Here is a 14,833-nt window from a genome sequence, read left to right as displayed (position 1 = left end):
TTGAATCAGCGAGTGTCGGTTGTGGTTGAGGACTGGATGTTTGACGAGAGATCAAACAGAGCCCTAGTAAGGTTTGGGGATTTGGATCCCACAAGTACCAACATTCAGAGATCATTCATTTCTCCTGGAATTTTTTTCCCGGTTTGTCTGAACATGCTCCCCATGACTCCCAGACTCTGTTCCTCCATTGTGTGAGGTCTGGAGAAAGTAGACTCTTCTGGAAGGAAAGGGTGCCAGAGCTCGTGAGAGACACCGTCTGTCACTGCAGTCTGATGGGTTTCTCCACCGTCACCAGCAGCCCCAGCTCCCCGAGTTGACTATGCATGGGGCACACAGAGAGACTACATACGGAAATCTCTTTTCTCGTTGGTAAAAATGTGTCGTCTTTTTACCGGGCTAGATTCTTGGAAGACTGTTTCATTGTGTTTATGTAGTTTCTTTTTTTCCCTCTCTACCAAGGTTGCTCTTGCCTAGATTTGTTTGTTTTTACCCCAACGAGAGGTCCCATCAGGCAGCCTAGGAAAGAGTCTGAGCCTGAAATGAGAAGCTAGGGAAGTCAGATGAGAGCCCGTGTCTATTTACAGTGAGATCAACTCAGGCACCAAATAGACAGAGCCGACCAAGCTGTTTTTCCTACTCCTGAAAATACTGTCCTCACATTTGCATCTGAGATCTACAGAGGGTCTCATGCATCATTGAGTAAAAACTCAAACTGTGTGCATGCACGTGCCTTTCCAAGAAATTAGAGAATCGGATGCCTTGTACGACTCTGTTGAGATATTCCTGGTGTCTTCCGCCAGATCTCTGAAATAGCCTCAGTTTCAGAATTTGCATGACTGCACATTACCATTCATTCTCCAAAATGTCTTTCAAATATAAATTAATTATTTCTTCATTTCTGTTGTGAACTCAACTTATTACGACTTCTTCTACCAGCATCATTCCCAGACTGCTAATGTATTTGATATTTGATAGGAGGAAAAAGTTGTGTCTGATCTTCTTATTGTTATCCTTCATCCCGTGGGTCTCAAATTTCATTGAAATCAGAGAAATGGGAAATTTAGTAGCTGTAGTAAATGAGGAATTTCGGGGAGACCATGTGGATGGTGTTTTGAGCCTGCAAGTACGGAATTCAGGTTTCACGTTTTTCTTCATCACGATAAGCAAATGAGCTCTGTGCTTTCCAAACTTTGGTTCGACTATCCAGCGGTCTATTTTTAATTAAATTGCAGTGAAGTATAAACACTGATGATAAAAATTCCACCTTGGAAATCCATTCTTTTGTCATTTCATATCAGTTTTCTTCTGACCATGTCATTTTCCATAGGCAAACGTGGGCTTCTTGGACTTTTTCTGGAAATGATCCTGCAAATCCCAGACATAGGGCATCAACAATAACACGATGTATGTGTGCATCTTTCAGGTGGGATAGCTCCACTTTCGTAAAAGCAGCTCCAGGAAAGACACGAAAAAGCTGGTTCTCAGGCTAGGACGTCATTTATGCATCATTAGTATTGTTTTGAAGTAATTATAAACATGCAAAAAAAGGTACAGAATCACCATGTGTCCTTTACCCTGGTTCTGCTAAAGTTGGTATAATATGTAGCAATAAAAAACAGGGCATTGACATTGATGTATGTTAACTAAACAGCAGACCTTATTTGAAGTAGAATTCATCTTCCACTGGTGTTGAGGTTCTCTTCCAGGTTCTTATTCAGAAGCTCACTGTTGGTAGTATTTCTTTTTCTCACCGTCCTCCAGTCTGTAAAAATTACAGTCTTTCCTCTCTTTTGCTGTCTTAGCAATTTTGCAAACTTCAAGGCAGTTATGTTGCAGAATATCCCTGAATGTCTGAAGGGAGCTCATGAATAGATGGAGGTTGTGCACCTTTGGCAAGTGTCCTCGAAGAGCCGTGTGTCCTTCCCAGTGGGCCACATGGAAGGGTTCACGAAGCCCTTGTGCCTTCCCTGGCGGGGCCAGGACTGAACCGTGGTTCAGATGCATCCGCTGACTTTCCTCAATGAAAACTTAGTATTCGGCCCCAATACTGCCCTTAAACAAAGGCATGTGCATTTCTTAATGTACCGAATAGCATGTGGCCACTGTATCCTTCATGACTCAGTTTCCCTGCTAAGCAATTAGTATGTTCAAACCTAATGCTCTTCTCAACCATGGTGGTAAGGATTCATTCGCTGTCCTTTGGAGAGGCTTAGATAAGAGTCACCTCATAACTGGAAGTGATCACTCTGTGGCATTTTAAATAACATAAATAGAAAAGTTAAAAGTAGATTGGCGGCTTGGGCTCATTTCACACCCAAAGCTGTGGGGACATCTGTTCTGCACGTGACAGTCCAGGCCTGAAATCTGGTTCTCTCGGAACCAGCCGGTGTTTGCCCGATTTGACCTAAGTCAGTCTGATTCAACAAAGAAAACTTTGATTCCTCATGACCTATTTTAGGTATTAAACTAAGTCAGTGGAGGATCAGCCATTGATACCAGCAATAAATAACTTGAAAAATGGTCACCTGCCTAATTTCTGCTGTTCATATAATGGCTGGAGGGTGTGGGGGGGTTTCCCTTGACCTGCTCATAATTTTGGAACCAGATGCTACAATTCAGGGTCATGAGTTTACATCTGATGATGAAGTATCTCTACCTGTGCAGGGAAGAGGTTTGCGGCTTCTGGCTCTGTTTTCGTTTTGAATGTGAGTGCTGTCTGCCCTAATGCAATATGATCAGAAGAAATTGGCCACTTCCAAGCCTAGAAGTAAGCCGGGAAGTTACATAGAAGGAGTAGCCCACTTTTCTCCACGACACCCGGCAATAATCAGAGACCTACCTCCCCAAGTTATTGGGAGCATGGGATAATCTGTGGAAGACCTGAGGCTGTCACTGGCCCAAGCAAAGGGGCGCTTGTCATTTTTATCATTCTGGTTTAGCTCATGCCTCGGATTCAGATTTCCCTGCAAGAGACGGGAGAATGGAAGCAAGGGCTCGTCTCCATCGTTCTTTTGAATTTTCAGGAAGCCGACGGATAGAAAATTATTCTATCCTGGATAAAAATTTGTATGTATCAAATGAAATCGAAAGAGGCCAAATTTTGCATGCAGCCGTGGACTAAAGGGCAATGATCCTGAGGTGTGCTTTGGGGAAAGTTACCCTGGTTTTCAAAAATAAGAATTTAACCATTTTTTTTTTTTTAAATGCATTCATGGGAAAAATAACCCTTGCAACTGCATAGGAATATAACCTCCCTGAGGAAAGGCCAGGGCTCACTTTGGTGTGATACCCAGTGCCTGATACAGTGCAGGTATTACACAGATATTTTTATAATATTTAGTTTTGTGACAAATAGCTTATATGGAATGCAGGATGTGTTTGCCATTCACCAAGAAGGCTACACATACAGAGCGCATATTATGGCTTCAGTAAGAGTCTAGGGCTTATGTCCCCAGACTCCACTTATAGTATGGCAATAACCCTTCTACACGGATCATCCTGTTTATTTCTCTGTAAACTTTGGAATTCAGTGGCAATGTCTTCATTTTATAGATGAAGATCAGAAATAACTCGTGTAAAACCATACACGCAGTAGATATAAAAATCAAGATTCCAGCCAGACCTGGTGGTGATGCATGCTTGTAATCCCAGCAACTCGGGAGGCTGAGGCAGGAGGATCACAAGTCAGAGGCCAGCCTCAGCAACTTCACAAGACCTTACCTTCAAATGAAAAATAAGAGGGGCTGGGAATGTGGCTCAGTGGTAGAACAACCTGGGTTCAGTACCAGTACCAAAAAAAAAGTCTAGAATTGAACTTAGGTCTATCTCTAAAGACCCCATATATGCTTGACAAATACCTTTAATGCACTTGTTCACTCTCTCGGCTCCTTTGTAGTATCCTATTGGTCCTTCCCCCATTAGAATAAAATAATCTCAAGCAGGCAGGCCCTATCTTATTTCCTGCACTATCATGTCCCACTTCTGTGTCTAGGAGTCAGTTGATAATTTGCTCCTAAAGGGTCGAGTATTGCAAATTTTGTTTAGCCCACCCTTTGGACTCTCATAATTTTGTGTTTTAAGTTGGAAATCTTACTTCTGCTCCTGATTAAATCAGAACAGACTCTGAGGCCGCCGGCTGTCTGATGTGGCTGTCCGAGCACTCAGCAAGCCGTGTGTCATGATGAATATACTGGCGGGTCCTACTTCCCCACCAGCTGCATTCCAGAAAAACTCTTCAGAGTCCAACGGTTCCTGCCTCTTGGCGTCTGACACCCTGTGCATTCGGTACTGGAGTGTCCCACGCTTACCTTCCGCTCTTCTTCGGTTGGGGTGATTAACACCTGCCTGTTGCTGTCTGTGTGCGTCCTGCTTCATTAACAGTGATTTATTTGGGCGTTTAGCAGAATTGGTGCTCGGCAGCACTCCGCTGGGCAGAAGGCAAACACACATGAGAGGGTTGCTAAGAAATCCTTTCCTCCTCCAGCAGTTTCCGGACAGAAAGGTGGGCTCCCCAGACCTGGGAGGCATGGCTGGGAGAGCCCTTGCTGGCCGTAGCCTTGACCCCAAGCCCCCCTGGTCCATTCTCCTCCAATGCCCAGGATCTCTCCCTGGGCGCCCTCCGCTCCCTGCCTCTGCTGCACCCCAGACACTTCCACCTCTTGTCTATCCTGTCTCCCACATAGCTCCTCCACCCGGCCATGCTCAGCTGTTTCTTTCTAGCAGAATCCAGTTCTGAAGATTTTTCTCTCCTCTTCTCTTTGAGAACATCTCCACCATCGCTTTGCCGAAGTGGAAAGTGAAGCTAACAGAGGTTAAATAACTTGCCCCAGGTCAACAGCTAACGGGCCAAGCTGGGGCTTACCCCTGGCTGGTGCCATTCTAAAGCCAGTCAGCCCACCACCCAGGGGAAGCCAAGGGGTTTGTATTTTACCTGCCAGCTGCATGGACTGTGTCGTGTCTGCTTGAAATGCTACCTTGAGAAGATTCTGGGGCTGCCCTTGGGCTAAGCAGGAGAGACTGCCATAATCTATTAGTGCTGTTGTCCCTCGGAAAGCCAAGGGAGGGTGGAGGGGCCGGGCGTGTTCCTGTCTCGGGCTGTGATCTACTTGTGTTCCTGTTTTTACTCTAACAAGAGTGCAGAGGTGTGGGAACACCACTCTAAACCAGGGCACGGTGTCTGAGAAGCCCCCAGCCTAGAGAGGAAAGCACACGGTGCATTTTATGTCCTGCAGTTGCCTGCTGTTCTGATGATCAGTCTACATCTGGCTAGGTGGAAGCAGTTCGACAGAGCGGTCCAGTGTTCACGCTCTGGAGTCAAACTTCAGGGTTCATTGTGGAGTGATTGAAATAGCCAATGTGTTGCTGGTACTAATTGTTAGATGACTGTTATAAAATCTCATCCAACCGCAGCTCTATGGATGTCTATTGGCATGGTTTTAGACAGCTTCTTTTGCTGCTGTGACTAAAGGACCCCACCAAAACAATTGTAGAGGAAGAACAGTTTATTTGAGGGCTCACGGTTTCAGAGGTCTCAGTCCATAGAAGGCTGGCTCCATTCCTCGGGGCTCCAGGTGAGGCTGGACATCATGGCGGGAGAGCGTGGCAGAGGGAAGCAGCTCACATCATCAGGAAGCAGAGAGAGAGAGAGAGAGAGAGAGACTCCACTCTCCAGATACAAAATATGTACCCCAAAGCCACACCCCAATGCCCACGTCCTCCAGCCACACCACCTGCCTCCAGTGACCACTCAGTTAACCCCATCAGGGATACATTCACTGACCAGGTTGAGGCTATAACCCAATCATTTCTCTTCCAAACCTTCTTGCATTGTCTCACATGTGAGCTTTTGGGGGACACCTCAACCCTAACAGCATATAAAATGGGTGTATACCAATATGTAAAATAGAACTTGGGAAAAAAAAGTTCAGAGATAAAGTCTTGCCTCCACTACTTATAAGCCTCATAAGGGGAAATTTTAGATGACCTATAAAATGGAAATAATATTGTTGTCTCTTCTTAAGAATTATTTTAAAGATCATATGAGTTGAGACACCATACTGAGATGACTGCTACGTGGTGACTGAGTGACGTCTGCTTCTTATCATTTCCCCAATCATTCTGTACTGTGTTCTCTCCTTACATTGTCTCCAACATCATTTAGAAGTTTGACCGCTTATCCCTGTATGCCATGGGCTTACTACCTTGTGGTAATGGACACTCCCCATGCACGAAGAGTTCATATATATGGATAGTTGTGAAGAAAATCACAGCTTGGAAGACGGGGCTTCTCTGTTTCCAACCAAGCAGGGTTAGAAGGCTTCAGACATGTATTTGTTTTGCAAATGGATTGTTAAAAGTGTTCAATATCTCTATGTCCCAAGTAAGTCATACTTATTTAAAGATACATTACAAGATGTGTTGGGTCATCTAGAAAACAGTCAGTGTAGTAGTGCATTTGAGATGAATTTGTGATCTATTCATAGAAACCTAAGCAAATAAAAACAAAATTTTTAACTATAAGAGTAAAAAGAATGACTACCCAAAGAGAAATATAAGCAGTACTACTTGAGGCTCAACCTAAAAATTACTAAACAAATTATATGATATAACTAAATTTGAAGACCAGTGAAGTACGGTATATGTGTATTCATCATTGGCAGTGATTATACTAAACAGGTGAATTATTATCCACAAAATAATCATATGGAGAAGCAAAAGAATCAATCAGTATTAGCATAAGCATTTTTTTAAAAATTGTCAGTATTGAGATACCAGAAACACAGCAAGTGTTTCTGCGGAAGTAGTTCCTTCAGGGGAGAGAGAGTAGGCTCTGTTCACATGTTCCTTTAATACAAGTAAAAATCAAATAAAAATGTAAAAGGCAATACATTGATTCCTTCTTGGAGCTATGGATAGTGGATATGTATTTGTGGCTTGGGACCAAGTTTCCTGTAACAGTATCATATGTGGAATTTAAAAGCAATATCTCTTAATATCTTAACCCTGATGGATGGGATGGATATGGGAAACTGATGTCATATGGAGCATTGTTAGAAGCCTCATGTGGCTTTGGTAGCCACTCTTAGTTTAGCTAATTAAATGCATTTGGCTATTCAGCCTTTCTCTCCTAGACTGATAGACTTCAGAGTCTCAGGAATACTACACAACAATCTGGCCCAACCACCTCTTATTGATGAGGAAACTTGCCCAGAAAGTAAATTATAACACTGAGTCCCGAACCCAGGTACTCTGAATCTTCATCCGGTGATCTTTGGAAATACCACACTGATTTTTAGGGTTACTTCCCATTTTAAAGGTGGACGTTTCCCTAGCAGAAACCCAACAGTAAAGCAGAATGAAGTTTTCTGTGGGGGAAGGGTATTCAGAAGTTGGTAGTGGGTAAGTACCTGAAAACACTTTGATATCATCGTTTTCACATGAGCTCTGCACAGCTCTGTAGGCTTTCTGTGTAAAAGAGATCCTTGAAGAATTGAACTGATGAAGTATTGGCTAGCTGGCTTTAATTCCACCGAGTTTCTGCCTAATAAAATCATGGTGTTGCTATTTGGACCTGCCACAAGTGGAAGACACCATTTTGCCTAGAAAGCCTTTACAAATGGGGAGGGTAGATTATTCATTCACCCTAGTTCACCTTCCATCATTGGTCAAGGGCTCTGAGATGTGATCTTGATAGAAATAGTCTAAATCAGCCATTGGGTAGGATCTAAGGAAGGAATTCCGTTGGATGTGTATGTACCTCTTAATAGGTTGTCTTCCCAGACACATTACCCAGCCTTTTATGTCTTCTCTCCCTCCTCCCTCCCCCCCTCCCTCCCTCTCTCTCTCTCTCTCTCTCTCTCTCTCTCTCTCTCTCTCTCATTGGTACCAGGAATTGAACTCAGGGGCCCTCGGCCACAGAGCCACATCCAGCCCTATTGCATATTTTACTTAGAGACAGGGTCTCACTGAGTTGCTTAGCACCTCGCTTTTGCTGAGGCTGGCTTTGAACTCACGATCCTCCTGCCTTAGCCTCCCGAGCTGCTGGGATTGCCGGAGAGCACCACTGTGCCAGCTGTATCTTCTTTTATGGTCTTCACCGGCTAAGCACTAGCAGTCCTTTGAGAAAAACCAAGCAACTTTTATTTTCTCACCATTCCTGACAGACTACTTATTGCAATCCAGGATGGGCCCTGTTCCTCTTGTTTTAGGTAGGAACCCAGAGAAATCTAGTCAACTAATTTAATTAACTGATATAATCAATTTTGAATATCCAAGAAGAGCCTATAGGCCAGCAACCATCACCACAGGAAGTACAGGTTATCTGTACTACTCATCTGATTTATAAACTAACTTGTATTGTCAATCATCTTTTCTATCCACTTGAATTTCTAGTGTCCTTGTACCCAGAATCCTTGACCCATAACTTGGTATTCTGCATATTAGTATTTGAATAATGGGCACTCCATAAGTTTCTCTCAGCTGATGGAGCATTAATATTTGACCGTCTGCATTTTCCTTTGAAATGATTGGCACCCTGCTTTCTGGGAAGGCCTGTTGGGTGTCTTGCTTTCTGTTCTGTTCTTTGCCTCGGTACCATTGTGATTGACTGCACCCTTCATTAGCTAATTGCAGAGTTAGAAAATGCTCAGCTCTACAACTGGGAGCCGGGGATGATCCTTTTTAAAATTCCTGCTTCAAGAGTGGCAGCGCTCTAAATAGTCATTAGCGAGAAAACAATGTGCGTGTTGTTCTTAACACTTGGGGAGAAGAACTTATGGTCACGCTGTCACATGAAGACTTCAGAATGCACCCTGGTGAGAGGCAGCATCCCCACAAAGCCTCCGCTCTGAAACCCTGGGCTGGACTTCGCCTGGTGAACGTGACACAGCTTCTGTGCTCGGGCTGGCTGACATCTGCTGTGCTTCTGCAGAAGGGCAGCGTAAAAGCAGAGTTAGAGAAAGAGGTGTCATTGGGATGTGCTGTCGCTCTTTAAAAGACCACTGGTTTTAGCAGAGTCGGTTGCTCTTAGCAAAAATGTTCAGTCCTTGAAGGAGAGAGACTTGGATTTAAGGACTGACTTAGAGGATTTTGGGCTATTTGACCGTGGACAAGTTTCAAGGGCTCCATATTCTAATTTCCAAAGCTGTGACTTGATAGAACATGGCGATGTCTGACCCCCAGGGTCGCGATGAAGTGAGAGTTAAAGCACAGAGTAGATCCACGATGGGTGTCAGGTACGTCGATTCCGTCTTTGGATAAACCCTTTATTATGGACTGTCTACTCTGGCCATTCATTATCCTATGTGTGTCTTACACAGCAATGAGAAAAACAGAGATCCCTACTTTCATAAAATTAAAAATCCATTTGGTGGGCACAGGACAGGAGCTGAATTTGAATCTGAGACTAAACTATAGTAATAATGACTCATTTACAAAAGGTGTCTGTTGCCCTTTCCAGCAGACTGGAGAGGAGGATCAGGGCTTCTGGAACAATCCGCAGCATGCAGACAAGCAGACGTGTTCATGCAGATGAACTGGTTTTTTCCCCAGTGCCTTTTAATTTGTAGCAGAATCAGGAAGAAAGAACTCGGTGTGCTTAATTCCAAACCCAGTGTTTTCCCTCCTTGTCTTCCTGTTAGGAGACCTTGAAAAATGGACTCTGAATTGGATGCATACTTAGCCATGGGAGATGTGATTAACTATTGAGCAGAGGAGATAAAAAAAAAATAAACAGAAAGAGAACATGGATGTTCAGTGCTTCTGGGTATTGCTTGTAAAGCATACGGGGACCTCAGATGTGCTGGGGTCCTTTTGTTGTTAAAAGTCATGCCCACTCTTCCTTCTGCCTTTCAAAATCAAGTCCCAAATCATTAATTCACAACCGGGGCTGATGAGGAACCAGGTTCTGACTTAGCTTTTGCCCTCTTTTCTTATCAGACCTGAGTCCTGACCACAGGCCCTCTGCCAAGGAGGGCCACCAAGTGCCAACTCCATGCGGGGTGCCAGGCTCTGAGCCTTCTGTTGACACTCAGCCTTGCAATGAGAATGGAAGATATAATCACTGCAGTTACTTTACAGATGCACAGCACAGCTGGAGGAGTCTGCAGAAGGAGCTTGGCCACTGAGCTTTTCACCGTCTGGGATTACTGTAACCTGAGCACTCTCAGAAGCTCAGAGCTTCTTGCCTGTGTGATTTCCATGTCACCAGGCTTTGAATACCTTTTGTCCCTCTGATTAATCCTGGAAGACTCAGTTCAAGCAGCTCCTTTGGAGAGCTTTCTTAAAGCCCTGGCCCCCACCCACCTCCCAGCCCAGTTCCATGATACCCCTGTGCTTCTTAGCACCTTGTACTTAATACATTGTTTTAAACACTTTGCACTGAATTTTAGTCGCTGGTTTATTTGCCTCTGAACAAGTCAAGTGTGAGCTCAGCAAAGAACTTTAGGCCCAGGCCTCTCTTGCCTCTATCCCTGCAAAACCTGGCATTCCCTGTGCTGAGTGATGAACCCTCTTGTCTGTTGAGCTGAGTTAGTGCTGTTTGGATACCAGCAGAATTTTAATTGGGCAAAGTACCTGTGTTAAGATACCTCCATGACCCAGGTGTACGTGTAGATTCCCACAAACGAGGGCTCTTAATGGAAAACTAAATGATGCTTCCCCCCACCTCCTGCCCCTGGTCTTTTATAAAACTGAGATCTTCAGTGGGACTATTAATGTCAGAATTTTTTGAAGGGTGGCAAGAAATTTTGCTGTGTAAAAATGTGCATACACAACGCACCCCCCCCCCCAAACACACACACATGCGCACACACACACACAGTAGAATTCAGTTAATCATCTCCTTCTGGCTCAGAAGAGGAAGCTAAGGCAGAGAAAGAAACCAAGTTCTGTCTCATCCTTTGGCTTCGTCCACAGGATTTATGAGTCTCAGTCTTAGGCTTAGGCCTGAGACTAACTCCAAGTTAGTGCTGAGTCTACTACCTTTGTTACAGACACCTTCCCATAAACCAGAGAGAGCTCAGAGCTGCCGGGAGATCTATAGCTCCCATAACTCACTGCTCATCCTGTACCTTTCTTTCTGGTTCTGGCAGGAACACTGAAATCATAAAACTTGGTATCGTGTATCACAGTTCCACCTGAGATGCATGAATCTTCAAACCCCCTTCAGAAAACCTGGCACTTTGGTTATGCTCCCCACCAAATGCCTGTCCAGGACCCTGTTATTTCTGAGCATGAGGACCAATCTTCCCTACCTGGATGTAAATAAATGTCGATAGGATGCTCGAATTTCCCCATCCTTGAAAAATCTACAGCTTGTACGCTGCAGAACCGTATCCTATCGTGAATCAAATCTCTATCCTGTAACTGGATACATTTCCGAAGGTAATTTTAATTGTTTTGAGAAACTGCTTAACATTGTAGATCAATCCCAAGATCCGAGATGGTATTTCCCTAGCACAATGAATTATTAATACCCCGATCATTTGCTTAAGACATTAATAGTTCTCATTGATCGGCACATCCTGTTTATCTAAAATGGACTCAGCACCATGAATGTCAGAGGACAGTCTCAGCACAGCCAATCAGAGACGCCACTCACTTTCAGTCACGTCAGCAGATGAGAGGTTTAGGGTTCCTTCTGGGTGCACAGCATATTAGGTGTAATGTTTGAGTCCTGAGCTACTTAAGGGCCCAGAAAGGGGGCCCATTCTCTGAAGGTGGCACTTCACTTTCTGTTGGCTTCCTGGTAACCACAGAGGCCTTTCAGTGACCACATGGTATAAATCATTGCTCAGGGCCCTCCATTAATAGGGTGTGCTGGTCTATGTTTTCAGGTAAGCCTGTGTTTGCTTAGAGTTTGTCACATCAGTGACAGCGAGGCGAGAAGCCCCAAGTTACTATGATCTGAAAATACTAAAATATTGGGGCTTCCACAATCAATACATATCCAATATACACACCAGACATCCATACGATTTTTGTCAATTTCTAAACTATTATTAATTATTTAAAAAAATAGTTAAAATGTACCGAGAATGAAAGAATAATACTGGCTGGAAATATATGTTGCTGTATCGTTTTCAAAGAAGTTTCATTTACTGAATTAGGAAGTTTCCCTTAAAATGACTTTTAGAGAGAAATGGGGCAGCAGTAGGGTTGGCAAACCAACAATGAGTTACGGGCAGAGTTGTAAATAGAAAGCCAGGTGACGTGGCACATGCCTGCAATCTCAGCAACTCGGGAGGCTCAGGCAAGAGGATTGCAAGTTCAAGGCCGGCCTCAGCAACTTAGGCCCCAAGCAACTTAGCGAGACCCTGTCTCCAAAAACAAACAAACAAAACAATGTTGTGGATGTGGCTGAGCGGTTAAGTGCCTCCGGGTTCAATCCATGGTACACACACACAAAAAAAAAAAAGAAAGAAAAAGAAAAAAACAGAGTTGTAAATGGAATCCAGTCTCTTGATCCTGCTTACTGATGAGAAGGCTCATCTTTCTCACCCCCTTGGGAGCACATCTCCTCGATGGAGACTCAAGCCCTTCCTTGATAATGTCGTGTCGTTTTGCAATTATATGAAGTCGTGGATCCCTCTCCCCACCAGAGCGTGAGATCCTGGAGGGTGGAGATGCGCCTTGCTCCTCTGGGTGGGTCCCTTGCATCTGGCAAGCAGAAGGTGCCCCGTTAGTACGTCTGTGCCTGGCTGGCTGCAGGCAGGACAGGAGAAGGCCAGGCGTGCGAGAGGAAGCACGACTCTGTTTTCCAAGGTCACGTTGTAAACCTCCAGCAACAGATATCAGTTCGGCCTTGTTTGAACTTCACCGTGTTGAAAGAGTATTTTTAATCTGATGCCCGATATTTAGATTTGCAAAACACAATACTATTTTCGGCTTTTCTTTCCTGCCGCCCTGAACCTGTGCCCCTTACGCTTGCCATCTGCTTGGACTGAGGAACATGGGTCCCTTTCACCCAGGACAAGCCTGGGCCCTCCAGAATACCAAGGTCAGGCTGCCTGCCTCACGCACCCGCTTACGTGCTGTGTAGCTTTTAGTCCACAAAAAAAGTCACTTCACTTTACCTCAGGCTTCTCCTGTTGGAAGATTCCTGACTCATGGGCCAATTACTGTTTTTGTTTGCTCTGGGTTTCTCCAATGAGCTCAGTAGACAGTGACTCAGACTTGGTAGGAGTTCTGTCCATGGGCAGCGGAGCTGTGTATTTCTAGTGCACTTTGTATCTGTCAGCTTTCCCTTGCTATAATGAAATACTTGAGGCAGTCTACTTAGGAAGAAAAGAACATACATGCAGCTCATATTCCCAGAGACTGAAGGTCTGGCAGGGCACAGGCTCTGCCAAGGACCCTAGAGTGGGTAAGGGGGGTGCATGTGAGACCTAGCAATTCCATCAAAAGGCAGAAAGGCCAGAGAGCAACTCAGGAGTTGGGCTCCTCCTGTGTCATGAGAACTCAGGAGTCCCAGGAGAGCTGCCAGCAGCAACCCCAATGACCTAATCGCCTCCCACCAAGCCCCGCCTCTTAAAGGGCCCACCATCTCCTACCTCACCACAATGGAGACCAAGCTGCCCACACCTGAAGCTTTGGGGGAACACCCTCAGACCACAGCATATTTTAAAAACAAAACCCAGAACACCAGAGAAGATACGTTAAAGTGACAGAGTCATCGCTTTGCCCAGGCAGAATTCCATTCTAAAAAATCCGGAGTATCACCTTCAAGTCCACCAAAATTAACCCTATCTTCTTTGTTCTGTGACAATTTTTCTGAATTTGTTTTGGGGGGTTCTGTGATTGCTTGGGAGATAAATAAGAACCAGGACTGACCTCCAGGGGGTGGGGAAAGACCTAGTAAACCACAGACCAGCTCTCTGCCTTCGCACCTAGTAGCAAGCAAGTCTTGTCTTCCCTTGGTGGCCACCGGGACATGCCAGATCCAGTGGGGGGGCCACCTGTTATTTGGAAGGAAGCAATTTGTTATTTGGAAGGTTTATTGGCTTCATATCCACAATTTAAAGTGCTTCTTTCTTCACCTCCAGTAAACACTCTTCCCCAAGTGAGTTTTATTTATGTTCACGCAAAGGCAAATGTGCAGAGACCACGGGGAGAAACCTTCCCAAATCTCATTCCAGTGTCTCTTCCCTTCTGCAGAGTAAAGGTGGGACAGAACCTGAAAGAAGCAGCCACTCTCTCCGCGCGTTCCTGGACTCGAAACTCCTTTGACCTCGGAAACCGAAGATGAGGTTGCCGTGGGAACTACTGGTCCTGCAATCCTTCATGTCGTGCCTGGCAGGTAGAGTGTCGTCTCGGAACTTTTTGATCAAAAACGCCACCGTATTTCACACTGATTCGAACGTGGGCCTGCGCTCTGGACGGCCGTGGGAAACATCTCCACAGTGCAGGCCACACTGACTGGCATTTGCTGACACCGTCCTAGGCTCCTTCCTGGTGGGTTGTGGGGGGCTCTTTGCATCGTTGTCCCATTGCAGAGACAGACATTGATGTCCGGGCTCTCTGTTTGGTCCTCTCAGAGTCATTGGGGGCCATTATTTGGTCAGAAAGTTGTTATTTGTGTTCATTCCGCTGCTCAGGTGCACAGAGATATTGGCAACAAAACCAAAAATATAGTCTGGAGAATTGCCTGTTTTGGTGCCGGTGGATGGAAGTTTCCCGGGGTGGCTCTTTCTGTCTCCTCAACAATGTCACTTCATCTTTCAACACTGACTCTTTTATTTCATTAAACCTATAGTTTAGATGGAGCAAAGAGGCAGGAAGTTTTTACCATATACCACGGTCAAACTACTAGAAAAAGGCTTATGCAAGTACAAAC

General features: G+C 44.9%; 1 protein-coding gene across 5 annotated transcripts in view; it reads left to right on the top strand.

Annotated features, from left to right (window-relative positions):
• The window catches only part of LOC306650301 (contactin-4), a 953,963-nt gene that overhangs the window by 460,088 nt on the left and 479,042 nt on the right, over positions 1–14,833 (top strand). For all 5 annotated transcript variants that reach the window (XM_079122191.1, XM_079122188.1, XM_079122189.1 and 2 more), the window contains one exon: positions 14,155–14,296. In XM_079122191.1, the coding sequence (XP_078978317.1) occupies positions 14,242–14,296 (55 nt within the window). In that variant the 5' untranslated portion in view covers positions 14,155–14,241. The remainder of the gene's footprint in view (positions 1–14,154; positions 14,297–14,833) is intronic.

The sequence above is a fragment of the Sciurus vulgaris genome (genome assembly GCF_902686455.1).
Source record: "Sciurus vulgaris genome assembly, chromosome: 19".
Lineage (NCBI taxonomy): Eukaryota > Metazoa > Chordata > Mammalia > Rodentia > Sciuridae > Sciurus > Sciurus vulgaris.
This window is presented reverse-complemented; position numbering and strand designations above follow the sequence as displayed.